The sequence below is a fragment of the Euleptes europaea genome, chromosome 5 (assembly GCF_029931775.1).
Source record: "Euleptes europaea isolate rEulEur1 chromosome 5, rEulEur1.hap1, whole genome shotgun sequence".
NCBI lineage: Eukaryota > Metazoa > Chordata > Lepidosauria > Squamata > Sphaerodactylidae > Euleptes > Euleptes europaea.
The window spans coordinates 106,299,422-106,316,524 of NC_079316.1; the positions used below are offsets into that span (position 1 = coordinate 106,299,422).

General features: G+C 46.3%; 1 protein-coding gene across 1 annotated transcript in view; it reads left to right on the forward strand.

The window, feature by feature from the left end:
* Positions 1-6,525: 6,525 nt before the first annotated feature.
* Positions 6,526-17,103, forward strand: part of LOC130477705 (rap1 GTPase-GDP dissociation stimulator 1-like) — a 68,460-nt gene continuing 57,882 nt past the window's right edge. The window contains exon 1 of the mRNA XM_056849752.1: positions 6,526-6,635. Coding sequence (XP_056705730.1) covers positions 6,632-6,635 — 4 coding nt within the window. The 5' untranslated portion in view covers positions 6,526-6,631. The remainder of the gene's footprint in view (positions 6,636-17,103) is intronic.

Below are 17,103 nucleotides of genomic sequence, written 5' to 3' on the forward strand. Positions count from 1 at the left end.
GGAGGGAGGAGGTGAGAGACTGGATGGGTCTTGAGTGGGGGGATTGTGAGTCAAGGAAAGGCAGGGGGAGAGGGGGCTGGATTTGGGGGCAGGATGTGTTTGGAATCAGACCCCCCCCCAGCAGGTTCTCTCCAAGGCAAGTGGCTGCTTCGAAAGAAGGGATGGGGTGGGGGAAATAAATGACTCCTGGCATGTATCGTGTTTGGAAACGAGGCGCGTTCAGATGGGGCCGAGTCTACAGAGGACACCCGTGATCATTCCGGAGGTCAAAGCCCTGAGCAGAGAGCAAAGAGGTCAGAAGGAAAGAAGAGGAGAAGGGTTGGTTTTTATATGCCCACTTTCTCTACCACTTAAGGGTGGCTTACAATCCCCTTCCCCTCCCCACAACAGATACCCTGTGAAGTAGGTAAGGCTAAGAGAGCTGTGACTAGCCCAAGGTCACCCACTGGCTTCGTGTGTAGGAGCGGGAGAAACAAATCCAGCTCACCAGATTAGCCTCCACCGCTCATGTGGAGGAGTGGGGGAATCAGACCCGGTTCTCCAGATCAGACTCCACCGCTCCAAACCACTGCTCTTAACCACTACACCACGCTGGCTCTCATGGGGAGAAAAACTCCACATTCCTCCCTGCACGGGAGATGTCAGAATCTTGGACTCCATGAGAATGAAAACCAGTTTATTTCCTGGCTCAGATGAGGGGAGGACAGAATACCCCCGGCATGGTTGAAGGGAGGGAGTCGACAGTCCCAGAGAGGCACATGAGCGGGGGGGGGGAGGAAGAGTTCCTGCTCCCTCCCTACAGAAGGAAGGTTGGAGATTTAGAAGCTGGGGGGGGGGCATCCGGTGAGCTTAAAGGGGTTTTGGGGAAAGGAAGGAATGTAGCCATGGTTTTTGTGGTGCAGTCTGTGGTTATGGGCATAATAAGTATGCCGTTTGTAATAAACTTTGCATAAAATAGTTAATTTGCATTTAATTAATTTAATTAAGAATGTCAAGCAAAATGGTCGGCCCTCACGCATGTTCGCTTCATCAAATCTGGAACTCTTTGAAAAAAAATTGGACACCCCTGCTTTAAAGAGTCTCAAGAGAGGTTTACAATCACCTTCCCTTCCTCTCCCCACAACAGACACCCTGTGAGGTAGGTGGGGCTGAGAGAGCTCTAATAGAGCTGTGACTAGCCCAAGGTCACCCAGCAGGCTTCATGTGTAGGAGTGGGGAAACCAACCCAGTTCACCAGATTAGCTGGAGATCTCCTGCTATTACAACTGATCTCCAGCCTATAGAGATCAGTCCCCCTGGAGAAAATGGCCACTTTGGCAATTGGACACTATGGCATTGAAATCCCTCCCCTCCCCAAATCCCACCCTCATCAGGCTGTGCCCCAAAAATCTCCAGGTATTTCCCAACCCAGAGCTGGAAACCCTACTGGCAACCCCAGGCTCTCACACTGGCTGTTTGGCTTCAATCTTCTTTGGCAATGATCTTTGTGACCGATTTAGACATGATGTAATATTTTAAATGGAGGTCGCTCAGCTCAGGCCTTCCCTCACTTGCTTGCTTGCACTACACAAAGCATCTTGCATTTGCCATTGGTATTCACAGCACTTGTCCAATGATGTATGGTACAGAAGATGACTTTATCACGCATGCTTTCCTCTTTGTCTTTACCCATAAACTCAGTGTTTCATCCTGTTGTTTCTGTAGCCTGCAGCCTTTTGTAAAGAGCAAATAGTTCTGTTTGGACAGATCACCCTGTTCCTAATCCAGTATTCTATGGTGTCAACTGGACTATATTCAGGGGGTGTTGCATCAGTTTCCCCTCACCGCCATGTAAGGGGCATTAACATCAACCATAACTTGCTAAAAAGTTAGCAAGTTAGGGAAATGGCTGTGGCTAAGGGGTAGAACATCAGCTTGGCATGCAGAAAGTCCCTGGTTCAATCCCCGGCATCTCCAGTTAAAGGGACCAGGCAAGAAGGTGATGTGAAATAACTCTGCCTGAGACCCTGGAGAGCCACTTCCGGTATGAGTAGACAATACTGACTTTGATGGATCAAGGGTTTAATTCAGTACAAGGACATCTTCATGGGTTCATGTGTAAGAAGTACTTTGGCTTCCTTTTTCATTGTTTTCTATCGACTGTATGGCCTGCTGGGGTCTTTTGCTTTTCAACTGTGCTTGGTTTTGTTTTGTGTTGCTAAGGGGTCTTGGTTTTTTTTTTCCAGAAATCTCTGTTCTGTTAGGGCAATAACCTGTTCCATTTGGTTATCAGGACATGCGTGGAGGCCAGATACGATCACTCGTTTTTTAATTGCGATGAGAATGATGATTACACAGAGTTGGGAAAACAGACACATTAAGATGCTGTCCAGAATGAAAATGAGTAGTGAATGAGGAGGAGGAGTGAATTACACTGGATGAGTATTTAGGGTTACCAACCTCCAGGTGGTGGTGGGAGATCTCCTGGGATTACAACTGATCTCCAGGCAACAGATATCAGATCACCAGGAGGAAATGGCCACTTGGGCAATTGGACTCTATGGCATTGACCTTCCCTTCCCTTCCCAAACCCCACCCTCCCCAGGCTCCACCCTCAAAATCTCCAGGTATTTCCCAACCCAGAGCTGACAACCCTAGGTGGAGAGGAGAGAACAACACATTTTGTGGGGCACAAATGGGCATTTCCCATGGCAAACCAGCTAGCTGTCCATGCCTGCCCCTGCTTACCCTTCAAATCACTTTGAAATTTTCACAGCACAGGAGGAAGGCCAGGTCCCTCTTCATAACTGGGGGTTGGGGGGTTGGGGTGGAGCCTGAGGAAGGTGGGGTTTGGGGAGGGGAGGGACTTCAATGCCACAGCATCCAATCGCCAAGGCTGCCATTTTTTTCCCCAGGGGAACTGATCTCTATTGGCTGGAGATCAGTTGTAATAGCGGGAGATCGCCAGCTACTATCTGGAGGTTGGCAACCCTACAGCACAGTTCTCCAGACGAACCAGATACATATGTTCCCCTGGGTACCAGGATTAAGAAGCGGACACTTTAAAAAATGCAAAAAAGTATCCCCACTTCAGCGTTAGGACTGATGATCTGGAGACAAACTGTTGACAGGGAGACAAGCTGCTCCGTCTGTGGCTGGAGTTAGGAGCTTAGTTTTTGTTCATTTGTCGAAAGGCAGCATGTACACAGTGAGAAAAAAATACAAGTACATAAATAGAAATAAGGTCAAATGGTATCCTACTAAAGCCCTACATGTTTGGGATGGGGGTATCTGAATGTCACTCTTCTCCCATAGGTAGGGTTGCCAACTGCCAGGTAGTAGCAGGAGATCTCTTGCTAATTCAACTGATCTCCAGCCAATAGAGATCAGATCACCTGGAGAAAAATGGCTGCTTTGGCAATTGGACTCTATGGCAATGAAGTCCCTCTCCAAACCCTGCCCTCTCCAGGCTCTGCCCCAAAAATCTCCCGCCAGTTGAGAAGAGGGACCTGGCAACCTTACCCATAGGTCCCTGCACAGCAATTAAGGGAGGGGTCCTCCTGACTGCCCCATCAATCAAAGAAGCTTGTCTGCTGGGTGCACAAGAGAGGGCCTTTTCGGTGGCAGCCCCACAATTATGGGACAGCCTCCCCAGGGAGGTGTGCCTGGCTCCCTCATTTTCGATCTGAAGGAGGCGGCATTTAATTTGGACTTCATTTGATTAAAGCATTCCTGAGTGGTGGTTTAAAATTGTGGCTTTATGTATTTTTATGTGCTCTAGTTTATATATTTTATTTATATTGTACTCCTCCTTGAGCTCCATAAGGAAGGCAGCTAATAAATGTTTTAAATAAAGAAATACTAGGGTTGCCAGGCTTTGAGGAGGCAAGGCATGGGAAGCGTGGCATTCTGTGATGCATTGACATCACTTCCAAAAACAACGCTCCAGGAATCCCTCATGTCTCTATGGTAAATATCACAGAGATAGCAGGAATTCCTAGAGAGTCTGTCAATGTCGTGGTGCAGGCGAGGAGCGAGGGCTGTAAGCGAAGTCTGGAGAACAGTCCAAGGTCATTCACAGTGAAGGCAGAGTCCAAGATAGCAATACAGGCAAGGGAAGTCCAAGGCATTAGTCAGAGCCAGTCCGAGAAGTCAGGATACCAGGAATCCAAAGGATAGCAGGGAAACAAGGCCTGTACACAAAGAGGCTGGTGACAAGTTGCTTGCACAACAGCCAAGCCTAACTGATGGCTTTAATCCCTTCCCCTGCTGCTGTAGCAGAGCCAGCTGATGCTGATGAGGCTGAGTTCACAGGTGGTGCTTCAGCCCTGCTCTTCCTCATCACTGCTACTGGGGAGGTTCCTCTGTAAAGCCTTCAGTCTAGCACTCTGCCCTCTCTGCTGCATTGCCAGATGAACCTGTTTTCTTCTCTGCTCCAGTGGCCTTGGCGAGGCCTCTGGGACACTGCATGTTGCAAGGTGTCAGGTCCAACTGGAGTCCTTGAGCTTGCAGGCTGCAGGCATGGTGAGTCATCCCCTGACTTTGGCTGATCCTCTACTCTGGCAGGCTGTAGGCCCTGTGGTTGTTCCTGTGGGACTTCTGCCTGAGGATGTCCCTCTGTTCTGGCTTCTATTTCCTCTTCGTCAGAGGAGGTCTCTGCAGGCTGACTCATGACAGTCAACCCAATGTGGTCATGTCCAGGGTTTCTGCTGGAAGTGATATCAACACATTGTGCAACATCATTTGCACCCCCCATTCCCCCACACACACACCTCTCCATTGAGTCAGTGTGGGGGATGAGGAACACAGGCTGGAGACTGCCCCCTGGAATCATGCAGCTTGAAGCCTAGATCCTCTGGCCATCTGGGGTGGAGACCATGTAGTAGTAGTAGAAGAGTTGGTTTTTATATGCCAACTTTTTCTACTACTTAAGGAAGAATCGAAATGGCTTACAATCACCTTCCCTTCCCCTACCTACAACAGACACCCTGTGAGGTGGGTGGGGCTGAGAGAGCTGTGACTAGTCCAAGGTCACCAAGCTGGCTTCATATGTAGGAGTGGGGGAACAAATCCAGTTCACCAGATTAGCATCCGCTGCTCATGTGGAGGAGTGGGGAATCAAACCCGGTTCTCCAGATCAGAGTCCACTGCTCCAAACCACCGCTCTTAATCACTACACCACGCTGGCTCTCAGTAAGCAGTTCCTTTCATCTGAAACTCACCAAAGTGCTGCAGGGATCAAAATACTTGGGCTCTACCACTAGGGCTGCCAGCTCTGGGTTAGGAAATACCTGGAGATTTTTGGGGTGGAGCCTGAGAAGGGCGGGGTTTGGAGAGAGGAGGGACTTCAATGCCATAGGGTCCAATTGCCAAAACAGCCATTTTCTCCAGGGGAACTGATCTCTGTCGCCTGGAGATCGGTTGTAATAGCAGGAGATCTCCAGCCACCACCTGGAGGCTATATAAACCGGTCCGTTCTTCATCTTGGTCTTGCACGTCTATACAACCTAAAGTGAAAACGGAGAAATCAAAGGAAAACATATTTATGGACATTGGTTATAATATTTCTTGAACTTTTACTTACCTTGCAAGCATTGCTGCCTTGTAGAAGCCAGAAGCGTTTTGTACAGCTACTGTGTGTCTCTTTGTTCTATAGTATATAGTCTTAAGTTTCATTTTTGTCACTTGTATGTTGTTTTAGCACTTTGCACTTATTCATTACTTAGAATATAAGTTTTCATAGAAATTTTCGAGCTTGGTATTATTCTTTTATATAGCTTGTCTAATTAATACCAGTGCATCTTTGATCTAACCACCTGGAGGCTGGCAACCCTATCTACCACTGGAGACCCCAGCTCAGGACCCTCAGTGCCTTTCATTAAGACTGGACCGGTCTTGTCGCCAATGCTCAATAATTCTTGGGTGCCAAAAGTCAGTAAAGTTTAAGAGATTTTAACCTTATGTTTTCCCCTTGTCCCTATTCGAGTTATTATGGCATCAGTGGGAGGAATCTCACTGAATTTGACTCTCAGAGCAGCTCTTGGCAATAGATTGTATATGTACCTGATCCAATTCTATTCAAGCTGGCCGAGTTTATGACCCGGTGTGCCAAACTGAAGTGGGAAATTCAGCCGGCCGGCCTGCGATCACTAGTGGGCCATGCGTGACCCAGATCTGTTTCACTCCAAACGGTGCCTGCGTTAAGCCCCATCTTAGGGTGGAATCAAGGTCAGCTAGAGCTGGGCAGAATCCTGTGCAAATCCCCCCCCCCCTTCAATGCTTAGAAGTCATGCCTGGGCGATCTGACATTCCCCTAGATGAGAGAACTTCAGCAAATAAGTCCAATCAAAATTGCCATAAACCTTCCCAGTGCTGAGGAGGGATGGTTGTTTGGCATGGCAATTATGACTCTGTTTCCTTTATTTTTTCCACTTAATGACATCTAAACTGGACACACCAGTAGAGCTGAGGATTAACTAATTAAGCAGCTTTAAAGGGTCAGGCAAAGAGGAAAAGAAGGGATGCTTCAGGCTGCCTGCGTGCCGGAGAGCTATAAAATATTCTCCTTACTCACAGCTTGCTAGCTGTAAAGCAGAGAGCCTCACAGACTGTGCGTTCTTTATTATCCCCAGTCTGGAAAGCTGCAGCAGCCATGGGTGAGTAGAGATCCTGCTAAATTTAGAAAGTGAATTGGTATTTCATATATGTCATATCATTTTTCTTCATTCTGTAGGAGCTGCAAAAAAATGATTATGGTGTGCATGCAAGTAGATGTGTGTGTTTTAAGAAAACCCATTTGTTTTATCATTGTAGTTTAATATACCAGCCTGCCACCAATTAAACACAAATTTATTAGCTGATGGATTGGTCAAGAGATGGATGATTGATAAATTAAAGTTTTAGAAAACTGTGCACATTCTCTGAAGTTGCTATGGAGGTATCTTGCTGGGAAACAGAACCTGTGAGACAGATTTAATTAAATTGAAAGTTTCCTCTCATTGGTGGAAGGAGAAATCTTTAATGCATTCTCTTCCATCCCTGGCGACAGTACCACATGAGAGCCAAATTGCTCTCCAAAGTGCACTGTTAACTTTCAGCCCCATCGGTTAATCAACAGGAGATTAATCTGCCCGTTAAAGCTGGCACTTATCTTCGAGAGGCAACCACCTTGGGGGAAAAGCAGACTGGCTAACACGACTAATTACATTAGCCGAGATCTCACCTATATATCAGAGTGCAAATGTCCTCGATGCCACATTTGGGGCTGTTAGGGAACAACAACAGACCTGTTTCAGAAATCGTAGCTCAGCATGCATGCTTAAAACGCCAAAACAACCTGGTGCGTGACATTTTCATTGAGACAACCACAGCCTTTCAGAGGAGGGGGGAAAGTGCCGGCTAGTAAAAATAATCCCATCGTGGAGAGCAAAGCCGGAGAGAACTTGTGAATGTAAAGACTCGAGCGTTCCATGGCCTCGACTTGGGAAGATAATGCTTAACCTGGGCTTTTTAATTCTTCCTGAAACCTCTCTTGCGCTTAAAGAGCTGACGTCACCTCCCTGAGTTAATTCTTGAGCCCCTTCTCAGGACTGTCATTTTAGCAATCAGCGCCTAGGCTGCAATCCGCGTCGCTTGCCACGGTGGAAGCCAAACCGTTGAACAAAATGACGTTAAACCTCCCTCTGTGTTGATGCCACTTATTTACATATCATTTCTGGGACTTTGTCCTGCTAAGATCAAGAGCCTCCTTGAATGCGGTCGTGTTTAGCTGTTCCGCTCATCGGTTTCTCTCTACATGACTGCAAAACTGTGTGTGCCTCTCTGATAGAAAATCCCACTGAACTTTGAGTAAACATGCATATGATCAGGCCATATGCTAAGCAGAGTGACACTCTAGCACAGCGTTTCTCAACCAGGGTTCCCTGAAACCTAAAGGTTCTGCAAGAAATCGCTAGGGGTTCTGCGAGAAATAGTGATGAATAGGCTAATCATATGTAAATCATATGTAATCATATGTAGAGGTTCCCTGAGTCATGAATATTGTTTCAAGGGTTCTGCAAGGGTAAAAAGGTTGAGAAACGCTGCTCTAGCGGATCGGTAAACAAATCTAGTCTGATTGACAGGTGTGCTCCCCCCACACACACTCTTTTAAACCAATTATTCCAGGGAAACGACAATCTGGAATGCTCCTAGCAATAATCTGGGCTGTAATCTCCAACAAGGACCACCTTCTAACGGCCTCGTAAACTCAGTCGCAAAGCAAGGGGGGCGTATGTCATTGAGTTTGAGAAGCAGCAATGGTGGACTGTGAGAAAAACATGGGAATCCAGCCAAACGCAGAGCTGTCAACATATTTTGCAGGCAGCTGTGTGTAGATTGTTTGGGAGCAAAGAGGAATGGCCTCCGCACTCATCTGGTGCAGCGCTCCAATGGGCCAGTGAGCAGAGCATCTCCCATAACACTGGCAAGAAGCAACCTGCCTCCATCAAACTGTGGCTTCGTGTAAAAATCTCAGCCATTCCAAAAAGGCTTCTTCTTAATCATAGACCAAATTGAGTTCATTGTCTAGAGAAGGATTAAAGTAAACACTCATTTGGGGGTGGTTAATTGTTGTCTGAGAGACAGCGTGGCATAGTAAAGAGCAGTGGACTCCAATCTGGAGAACCGGGTTCAATTCCCCACTCCTCCACATGAGTGGTTGACTCTAATCTGGAGAACCGGGTTGGTTTCCCCACTCCTCCACGTGAGCGGTGGACTGTAATCTGGAGAACCAGGTCTGATACCCCACTCCTCCACATGAGTGGCGGGCTCTAATGTGGTGAACCAGGTTTGTTTCCCCCACTCCTCCACATGAAGCCAGCTGAATGACCTTGGGCCAGTCACAGTTCTCTCCGAACTCTCTCAGGCCATGTGGAGGCAGGCAATGGCACGTCTCTTGCCTTGAAAGCCCTACGGGGTCGCCATAAGTCAGCTGTGACTTGTCGTCACTTTCCACCACCACCATTTTTTGTCTAGACCATATTTGGCATGAGTCTGAATCAAATTTAATATAGGAACCATAGATCATAATATACCACACACACACAAGAACATACCATAAGTAAATAACATTAGAAGGTGAGATCCATGTGATACCATGTTTTGGCTGAACTGATACATGCGTTCTCCCAGCCATTCTTACACCTGATTCAGCATTGGATAGTAATTATTTATTTACTTTACTTATATCTCCCTCTTCTCCCCAATGGGGACCCAAAGCAGCATACATCATTCTCCTTTCCTCCATTTTATCCTCACAACAACCCTGTGAGGTAGGTTAGCCTGAGAGTGACCGGCTCAAGATCACCCAGCAAGCTTCCATGGCAGAGCGGGGACTCAAACCTGGGTTCCCCAGGTCCTGGTCTGATGCTTTAACACCAAGCAAGCTCCCTGTCAAAGAGTTTGTTTCTGCAGTTCTCCCATTTCAAATATGTATATCTTGCCTTCTTGCCAAAACTTACTTATGGCAGATAATGAAGCGATTCAAAATGACAAAATTTAACCAGCGGAGACTATGGGTGCTTTCACACATCCTAAATAATGCACTTTCAATCCACTTTCAATGCACTCTAATGATTGTTTGCGAGTGGACTTTGCTGTTTCACACTGTAAAATCCAGCTGCAAAGTGCATTAAAAGTGGGTTGAAAGTGCATTATTCGGTATGTGTGAAAGCACCCTTTTCCAGACAAAACCTCTCAGATAAACTATCAGCAGACCATATCCTAAAAGGCTTAATCTTCCCTGTCTCTCCAAGTGCTCAGACCAAACCCAAAAACAAAACCCAAAACTTTTATCTGTTAAAACAGAAGGAAAGTGCCAAATGAGGATGTCTAAGGAGTTAATCCCAGAGTCTATAGAGAAGAACTTGTCCTTGGTTTCCATCCATCTGACTTCTGGTTCTGGGGATAGTAGTAGTAGGAAAGCCAATGAATCTCAGCTGTTAGCCTGCATGGTGAAGTGGTTAAGAGTGACAGACTCTAATCTGATGAACAGGGTTGGTTTCCCCACTCCTACACATGAAGCCAGCTGGGTGACCTTGGGCCAGTCATAGTTCTCTCCAACCTCTCTCAGCCCCACCTACCTCACAAGGTGTCTGTTGTGGGGAGAGGAAGAGAAGGAGATTGTAGGCCAGTTTGATTCGCCTTAAAAGGTAGAGAAAATCAGCATATAAAAACCAACTCTTCATCTTTTTCTTCTGCGCTACTTGCGCCTTCCAAATTTTCAGGGACTGCCCCATGTCAAGTTAGGGATACCAGCCTCCAGGTGGGACCTGGGATTCCCCTGGAATTACAGTTCATCTCCAGACAACAGAGTTCAGTTCTTCTGGAGAAAATTGATGCTTTGGAACAGGGGTGGGGAACTTTTTTTCCGCCAAGGGCCATTTGGATATTTATAACATCATTCGCGGGCCATACAAAATCATCAACTTAAAAATTAGCTGACCAATACGTTTCTCCACGGCCCAGGTGGGAAAGGGTTAACAGTTTCTTGGACGGTCCTAGCAGCTCCATAGCTCACAACTTTTCTGCAAGGGGGGGGGGAAGGTTAATTTTCTTAGCAAAACAAACACACATCTGCCTTGAATAGAGGCTATTCCTGTCCATGGGAGGGTGTGGATCACCAGTCAGATCCCTACAAGCTAGAGATCTGCCAGGACCCACGAAGGGCCAGACCAAATGATTTTGCAGGCCTTAAACAGCCCCTGGGCCTGACGTTCCCCACCCCTACTTTGGAGGGTAGACTCTATGGCATTGTATTCCACAGATGTCTCTGTCCTTCCCAGGTTCCACCCCCAAATCTCCGGGAGTTTCCCAACCTGGGTCTGGCAACCCTTCCCCCCCACCATCCCTCACCGGTGACCAGGGGGGACCTGGCAACCCTATGTCAAAGGGCATTATGGCAGTCCAGCTGGTATGTAATCAGTGCATGGATAACTACGGTGTGATTGTACAGTTCAAGATGAAGCTGGCGCACCTGCCAAATCAGGCATTAAATGCTACCGAGGTCTGTTACTCCAACTAGAGATTAGGGTTGCCAGGTTGCTTAGATTGTCAGGCAATCTGACAAAAACTTGGAAGCAGGGATTGTGTGTGTGCGCGGCTGCGCCAACACGATCGCATCGCTTCCAGGTGTAAACCGGAACGCATTGCAACAGGCTTCTTACCACTCAAACTCCCTGTTCAAGTGGTCAAAGGCCTGTTGTGATGCAGCTCTTCCAGGTGTAACCCAAAAGTGACGCAATTGTGTTGGTGTGGCTGTGTGCATGCAATTCCTGCCTCAGCTCCACCCCAAAAACCTCTCGCAGGAGCCGAGGGGGGGTGCATGGCAACCCTACTATACATCCAAACTGATCCCTCCTCCAAATGCAAACTTGCTCTGTCAGAAGAAGAAGACACAACATAAGCAGCCAGTTACCTACCTGAGTAGGGTTACCAACTTCAGGTTGGGAAATACCTCAAGGTTTGGGGGTGGAGCCTGATGAGGGCGGGGTTTGGGGAGAGGAAGGACTTCAGTGGGGAATAATGCCATAAAGTCCACCTTCCAAAGCGGCCATTTTCTCCAGGGGAACTGACCTCTGTCACCTGGACATTAGTTGAAATAGTGGGAGATCTCCAGCCACCACCTGGAGGTTGCTAGCAAAAAGCAGCACGAAGGCTCTAGTTTAGAATCAATGATACAATAGTTCTTGTAGGTTATCCGGGCTGTGTGACCGTGGTCTTGGTATTTTCTTTCCTGACGTTTCGCCAGCAGCTGTGGCCGGCATCTTCAGAGGAGTAACACTGAAGGACAGTGTCTCTCAGTGTCAAGGGTGTAGGAAGAGTAATATATAGTCAGAAAGGGGTTGGGTTTGAGCTGAATCATTGTCCTGCAAAAAATATCAAAGGTAATGTGCTAATTATTGTCCTGTTAAGTATCAAGATAATGTGCTAATGAGGGTGCGGTATGTTAATGTGGAACCGTTGTATCCTGAAGTGATCTGTTAACATGTGGAATCCAAGGCTAATCCGCATGGCTATTGTAGACTGTAGTCTTTGTTAGTCTGGAGGTTTTCAGGACAGGAAGCCAAGCCTTATGCATTCTTAAACTCTCTTCTTTTCTGTTAAAGTTGTGCTGATGTTTATGAATTTCAATGGCTTTTCTGTGCAATCTGACAAAATAGTTGGTAGAATTGTCCAGTCTTTCAGTGTCTTGGAATAAGACCCTGTGTCTTGTTTGGGTCAGTCCATGTTCAGCCACTGCTGATTTCTCAGGTTGGCCAAGTCTGCAGTATCTTTCATGTTCTTTTTATCCTTGTTTGTATGCTGTGTTGTGTGGTCCCAATGTAAACTTGTCCACAACTGCAAGGTATACGATATACTCCTGCAGAGGTGAGGGGGTCTCTTTTTTGCTGATCGTAGCATCTGTTGTATTTTCTTGGTGGGTTTAAACACTGTAGGTTATGTTGTTTCAAAAGTTTTTCCATCCTATCAGTGACTCCTTTAATAAATGGCAAGAATACCTTTCCTATGGGAGACTGTTTTTCCTGAGTTTTCTGATTTTTGTTTGGTTTAATGGCCCTTCTGATTTCATTTCTGGAATAGCCGTTTGCTAGCAGTGCGTGATTTAGATGATTAATTTCTTCCTTGAGAAACTGTGGTTCACAGATCTTGCACGGTCCATTAATGTTTTGATTATTTCTCTTTTCTGTCGGGGGGGTGGTTGGAGTTTTTGTGTAAGTAGCGATCTGTGTGAGTTGGTTTCCGGTAGACCTTGTGACCTAACTGAAAGTTTGTTTTACAGATGACAAGGGTATCAAGAAATGGGAGTTTACTCTCAATTTCTTTTACCAATAATATCCATCCAAACATTCAGTTTACCATGGAAAAAGAAATTGATCGGAGTACCTCTAGACACCTCTAGATCGTGGGCCTTATGCTTGACACCCCTGCTCTAGACTGACATCTGCCAATACTGTGAGCAAGGAACCAACATGATTGACTAGTGTCTAAGACACCCAAAGCACTTTGACGATATCCTCTGGAAAATCCATTCCTATCAGGGTGATGCATGTCAGAAAACGTTTCACTGTGCTCTTATGAAGGAAATCAAGAGGATGGCGTGGATCAGAGCCAAAATGCAGGATCTCAAAGTGGGATCCTTTAAATCAGGCTCAGGGGCAAAACATCCTTTATTCCAGTCTGTCCAGCATCGCTTGGTCACCGCAAAGCAAATATTTATCATTTTAAAATTTCATTTTTTTCTGTTTCTGTCCCCTTCTGTCCCACTCACCAGCAATTAAGAGCATAATAACATAAGAAAAGCCCTGCTGGATCAGACCAAAGCCCATCAAGTCCAGCAGTCTGTTCACACAGTGGCCAAACAGGTGCCTCTAGGAAACCCACAAACAAGACGACTGCAGCAGCATCCTGCCACAGCACCTAATGTATTAGGCCTGCTCCTCTGAAACTGGAGAGAATAGGTATGCATCATGACTAGTATCCATTTTTACTAGTTGCCATGAATAGCCCTATCCTCCATGAGCATGTCCACTCCCCTCTTAAAGCCTCTCACTTTGGCAGGCACCACCACATCCTGGAGCAGGGAGTTCTACAGTTTAACTATGCATTGTGTGAAGAACAATTCCCACCTCTTCTCTCACCTCCATTTTCCTGATCCTTTCTCATTATTCCCATTTGTACCCCCACCTTTTCTTGAAGAAGCTTAGGGAGGCTTATGGGGGGCAATCTCATTTCTGTCTTCACAACAATCCTTTGAGGTAGGTTAGGTTGGGGGAGGATAAGTTGCCCAGTGTCCAATCACACATCCATCTGTACATGCATCGACTGAAACATGAGAATTCCTCAATGCATGTATAAAGAAAAATTAAATGTGCATTGTACACATACTGAACATGTGATCACTGGAACTTATGACCAGGGTTACTCTGGCTCAGGCCTTTTATGCCTGGTCTGTTTCCACTGGATCTGCTGCTCTCTAACCGCGCAGTATTTGCAGTCGAATTCTCAAAAACACCATGCACAGGGGCTTTTCGCCTGAAGAAATTCCAGGAGTACATTATGATCAATTATGCATCCCCAATGAAAACGTGGAGCTTCTGAACCACACGTGAGTTCCTCATCCCTGAAAACACTGCTTTGTAACTGGCTGTGGTGTATATATATTTTTAAAATATGCCACCAGCCCCCACCAGCCCCACAGCAGGATTCTTTCATTTGACCTGAACCGTGGCCATTTTACAGCCAAAGCAGAGAAGGGTCTGAACACTCCCCCCCTCCTGATCAATTTGTTTCAGTGTAGTTCAATGCAGGGGTCATAAGAACATAAATACACTTGCACGGTCATTTGTGACATTCATTGTTCCATCGGTAGTCTTGCACACGCAAACAAATAAAAGGTTTCATGCCTATAAGAGGATATGCATAAGGGGAGGGTGGCAAATCAGCCCCGCTCTGTTCCATCCTTCCCAGAACTGAAACTGACCAACACTTGCTGTAAAACTGACCAAATAAGCAGCCGCATAGGTTGTTTGTGATTATTTCAGCATTCTCTCAACTGTTTGATCTGACACTGACCCACACATACTGCGAAACTGACCAAATAAGCAGCCTCGTAGCAGCATCATTCTCTTGCTAGTGCTCTCGATAATGGCTTTGAGAGGAGAAGTTGGATGAGGGGGACCATTGGAGGGTGAAGCGAGAATGGGCGTGGGGAGAAAAACCCAAAGTGACAAGCATGCACAGTACTGGTTTTGATTTGGGATCAAGGCATCCTGAAAATGCGGGGGAAATGTGAGGGGAGAGCGAGGTGATTTTGGAAGGTTGGAAAATAAATGCATAATTAAAATAAAGTCCCGAAGTAGTCAGGGCATGACTGCGACAAGAACAACCTGTGCATAAAAGGCCTCAGATTAAACTCTTACATTAGTTCATGTTGAAATAATTAGTTCTTTCAGTCCTAGAAATTTTTTTCGCTTCTGAGTGATGGAATGGTTATCTTCAAAAATGCATGCAAGCAGAAGCAAGTGTTCCTCAACATTTCTGATATTCTATATATGCTGTCATATTATGTATCAATTATCCTAAAAATACATGAATTTAAGAACTTTTATTGCGCAAGCAAGCTTAATTTCTACATGCAAAGTGCCGGGACTTGGCTTCCTTTGGAGGGAGCCATGAGTTAAAAACTGCAACCCTGCTAGTTCATAATATCTGCAACTCCCCCTATGAGGGTGTTTCTGGCAACCACACCAGTTGAAAGTTCCACCTCTGTTCTGAACACCAGTTAGTGGGAATGAACCTGTGCCTCTGACTTGTTCCACCTCCCCCTCTTCCCTGCCAAATCAAACACAACAGCAGCTTATGGGGCAGAGAGGGAACAGCTTCTGCAAGTGGGGCTAGTCTGGCTCCTTTGCATAGAGAGGGCATGGTCAGCACATGTTCCAACTGCCTCCGTTTTAATAGTCCGCTTATGTTTGTCACAACCTGGCTAAGGGTCTGCATGCCTGAATGGCCAGGTCCTCTTATAGGTCTGGGTCAGTTTGTTAGTGAAGAGGAGGGGCTGCGGATGAGTGGTCGAGCATCTGCTTGATATGCAGAAGGTCCCAGGTTCGATCCCCAGCTTCTCCAATTAAAACCATCCGGGTGGTGGCGATGCATCAATTTTCTCCCAGGGAGCTGATCTCTGTTGTCTGGAGCTGTAATTCCAGCGGATCCCCACCTGGAGGCTGGCATCCCCACAAGAGACATCCTTACCTGAGATCCTGGAGAGTTGCTGCCGGCAGAGTACACCATACTGAGTGTGATGAACCAATGGTCTGATCTAGTACAAGACAGCTTCATGTGTTCACACAACTTTTATTTAGTTACTTCTCTGGCTTTGGAGAAGCCAGCAAGCATTCAGCAAGCATTCCCCTAGAAATTTACTTTTTACACAGCTGAAATTCTTAGGAAGATCAATTCTGCACCCATTACTACTTTGGTATGCAGCTCTACAAAACCACAGGATACCCACAGCTCTGTTTTTATTGAGGTCTTATGGGTTTTACTGTATTACCCCATAGATACGGGGTCAGTGAGAAATTGAAATCATGCCACCATACCTGGCCTGCTGTCCTTACTAAGCCTCTGGGCACACTGACCTGGTTTTTCCATCTGTCATTTGGCAACATTCTTAATTGCTTCAGTACATAAAAGCAAAAGCTTGCATAAAAGCAAAACTTGATACATACTGTCGAGACAAAATCTTGAATGGCCATTTTGAACGACCGCTATTCAGCATGTACCCTGTACAACTGCACATTTACATTTTAGTTACATTAGTGGGAATGACAGATCATCTAAGAATTCTGTCATCGGTGGGCAGTTTTAAGTTTTAATAGTAGCAGCAAATGGAGCCCTTCTTCCACATGGCATCAAATTTCAGTAGACTCCTTGGAAAAGTAACTCCCCTTTGCCTGAAATCCAAACCTCAATTAACAGCAAGCCACAATCGAGCTTCATTCATTCTGTAAAAGCTCAGGTGGGAGCCATCTCTGGCATGCACTGATTTCTTCAGTGAAGGCGCTGTCACATGAAGCGCCCTAACTTCAGTTAAGTGCTTCTGTTTTTTGTAAGTTGAACAACTGCTTAACCTGACTCTGTTGGCAAGAGCTGCTGTAAAGATATTACTGCTACAGAAGTACATTTTTAGCCTCATTATACCTGCTAAAAGAGAACTGTCAACTGCTTCCCTAGACAGACAGACAGACAGACAGACAGAGGGGGAAAGAAGGAGGAGGAGGAAGAGGAGGAGGAGGAGAAGAGTTGGTTTTTATATGCTGACTTTCTCTACCACTTAAGGAAGAATCAAACCAGCTTACAATCACCTTCCCTTCCCCACCCCACAACAGACACCCTGTGAGGTAGGTGAGGCTGAGAGAGCTCTTAATAGAACTGTGACTAGCCCAAGATCACCCAGCTGGTTTCATGTGTAGGACTGAGGAAACAAGTCCAGTTCACCAGATTAGCGTCCGCCGCTCATGTGGAGGAGGGGGGAATCAAACCCGGTTCTCCAGATCAGAGCCCACCGCTCCAAACCACCGCTCT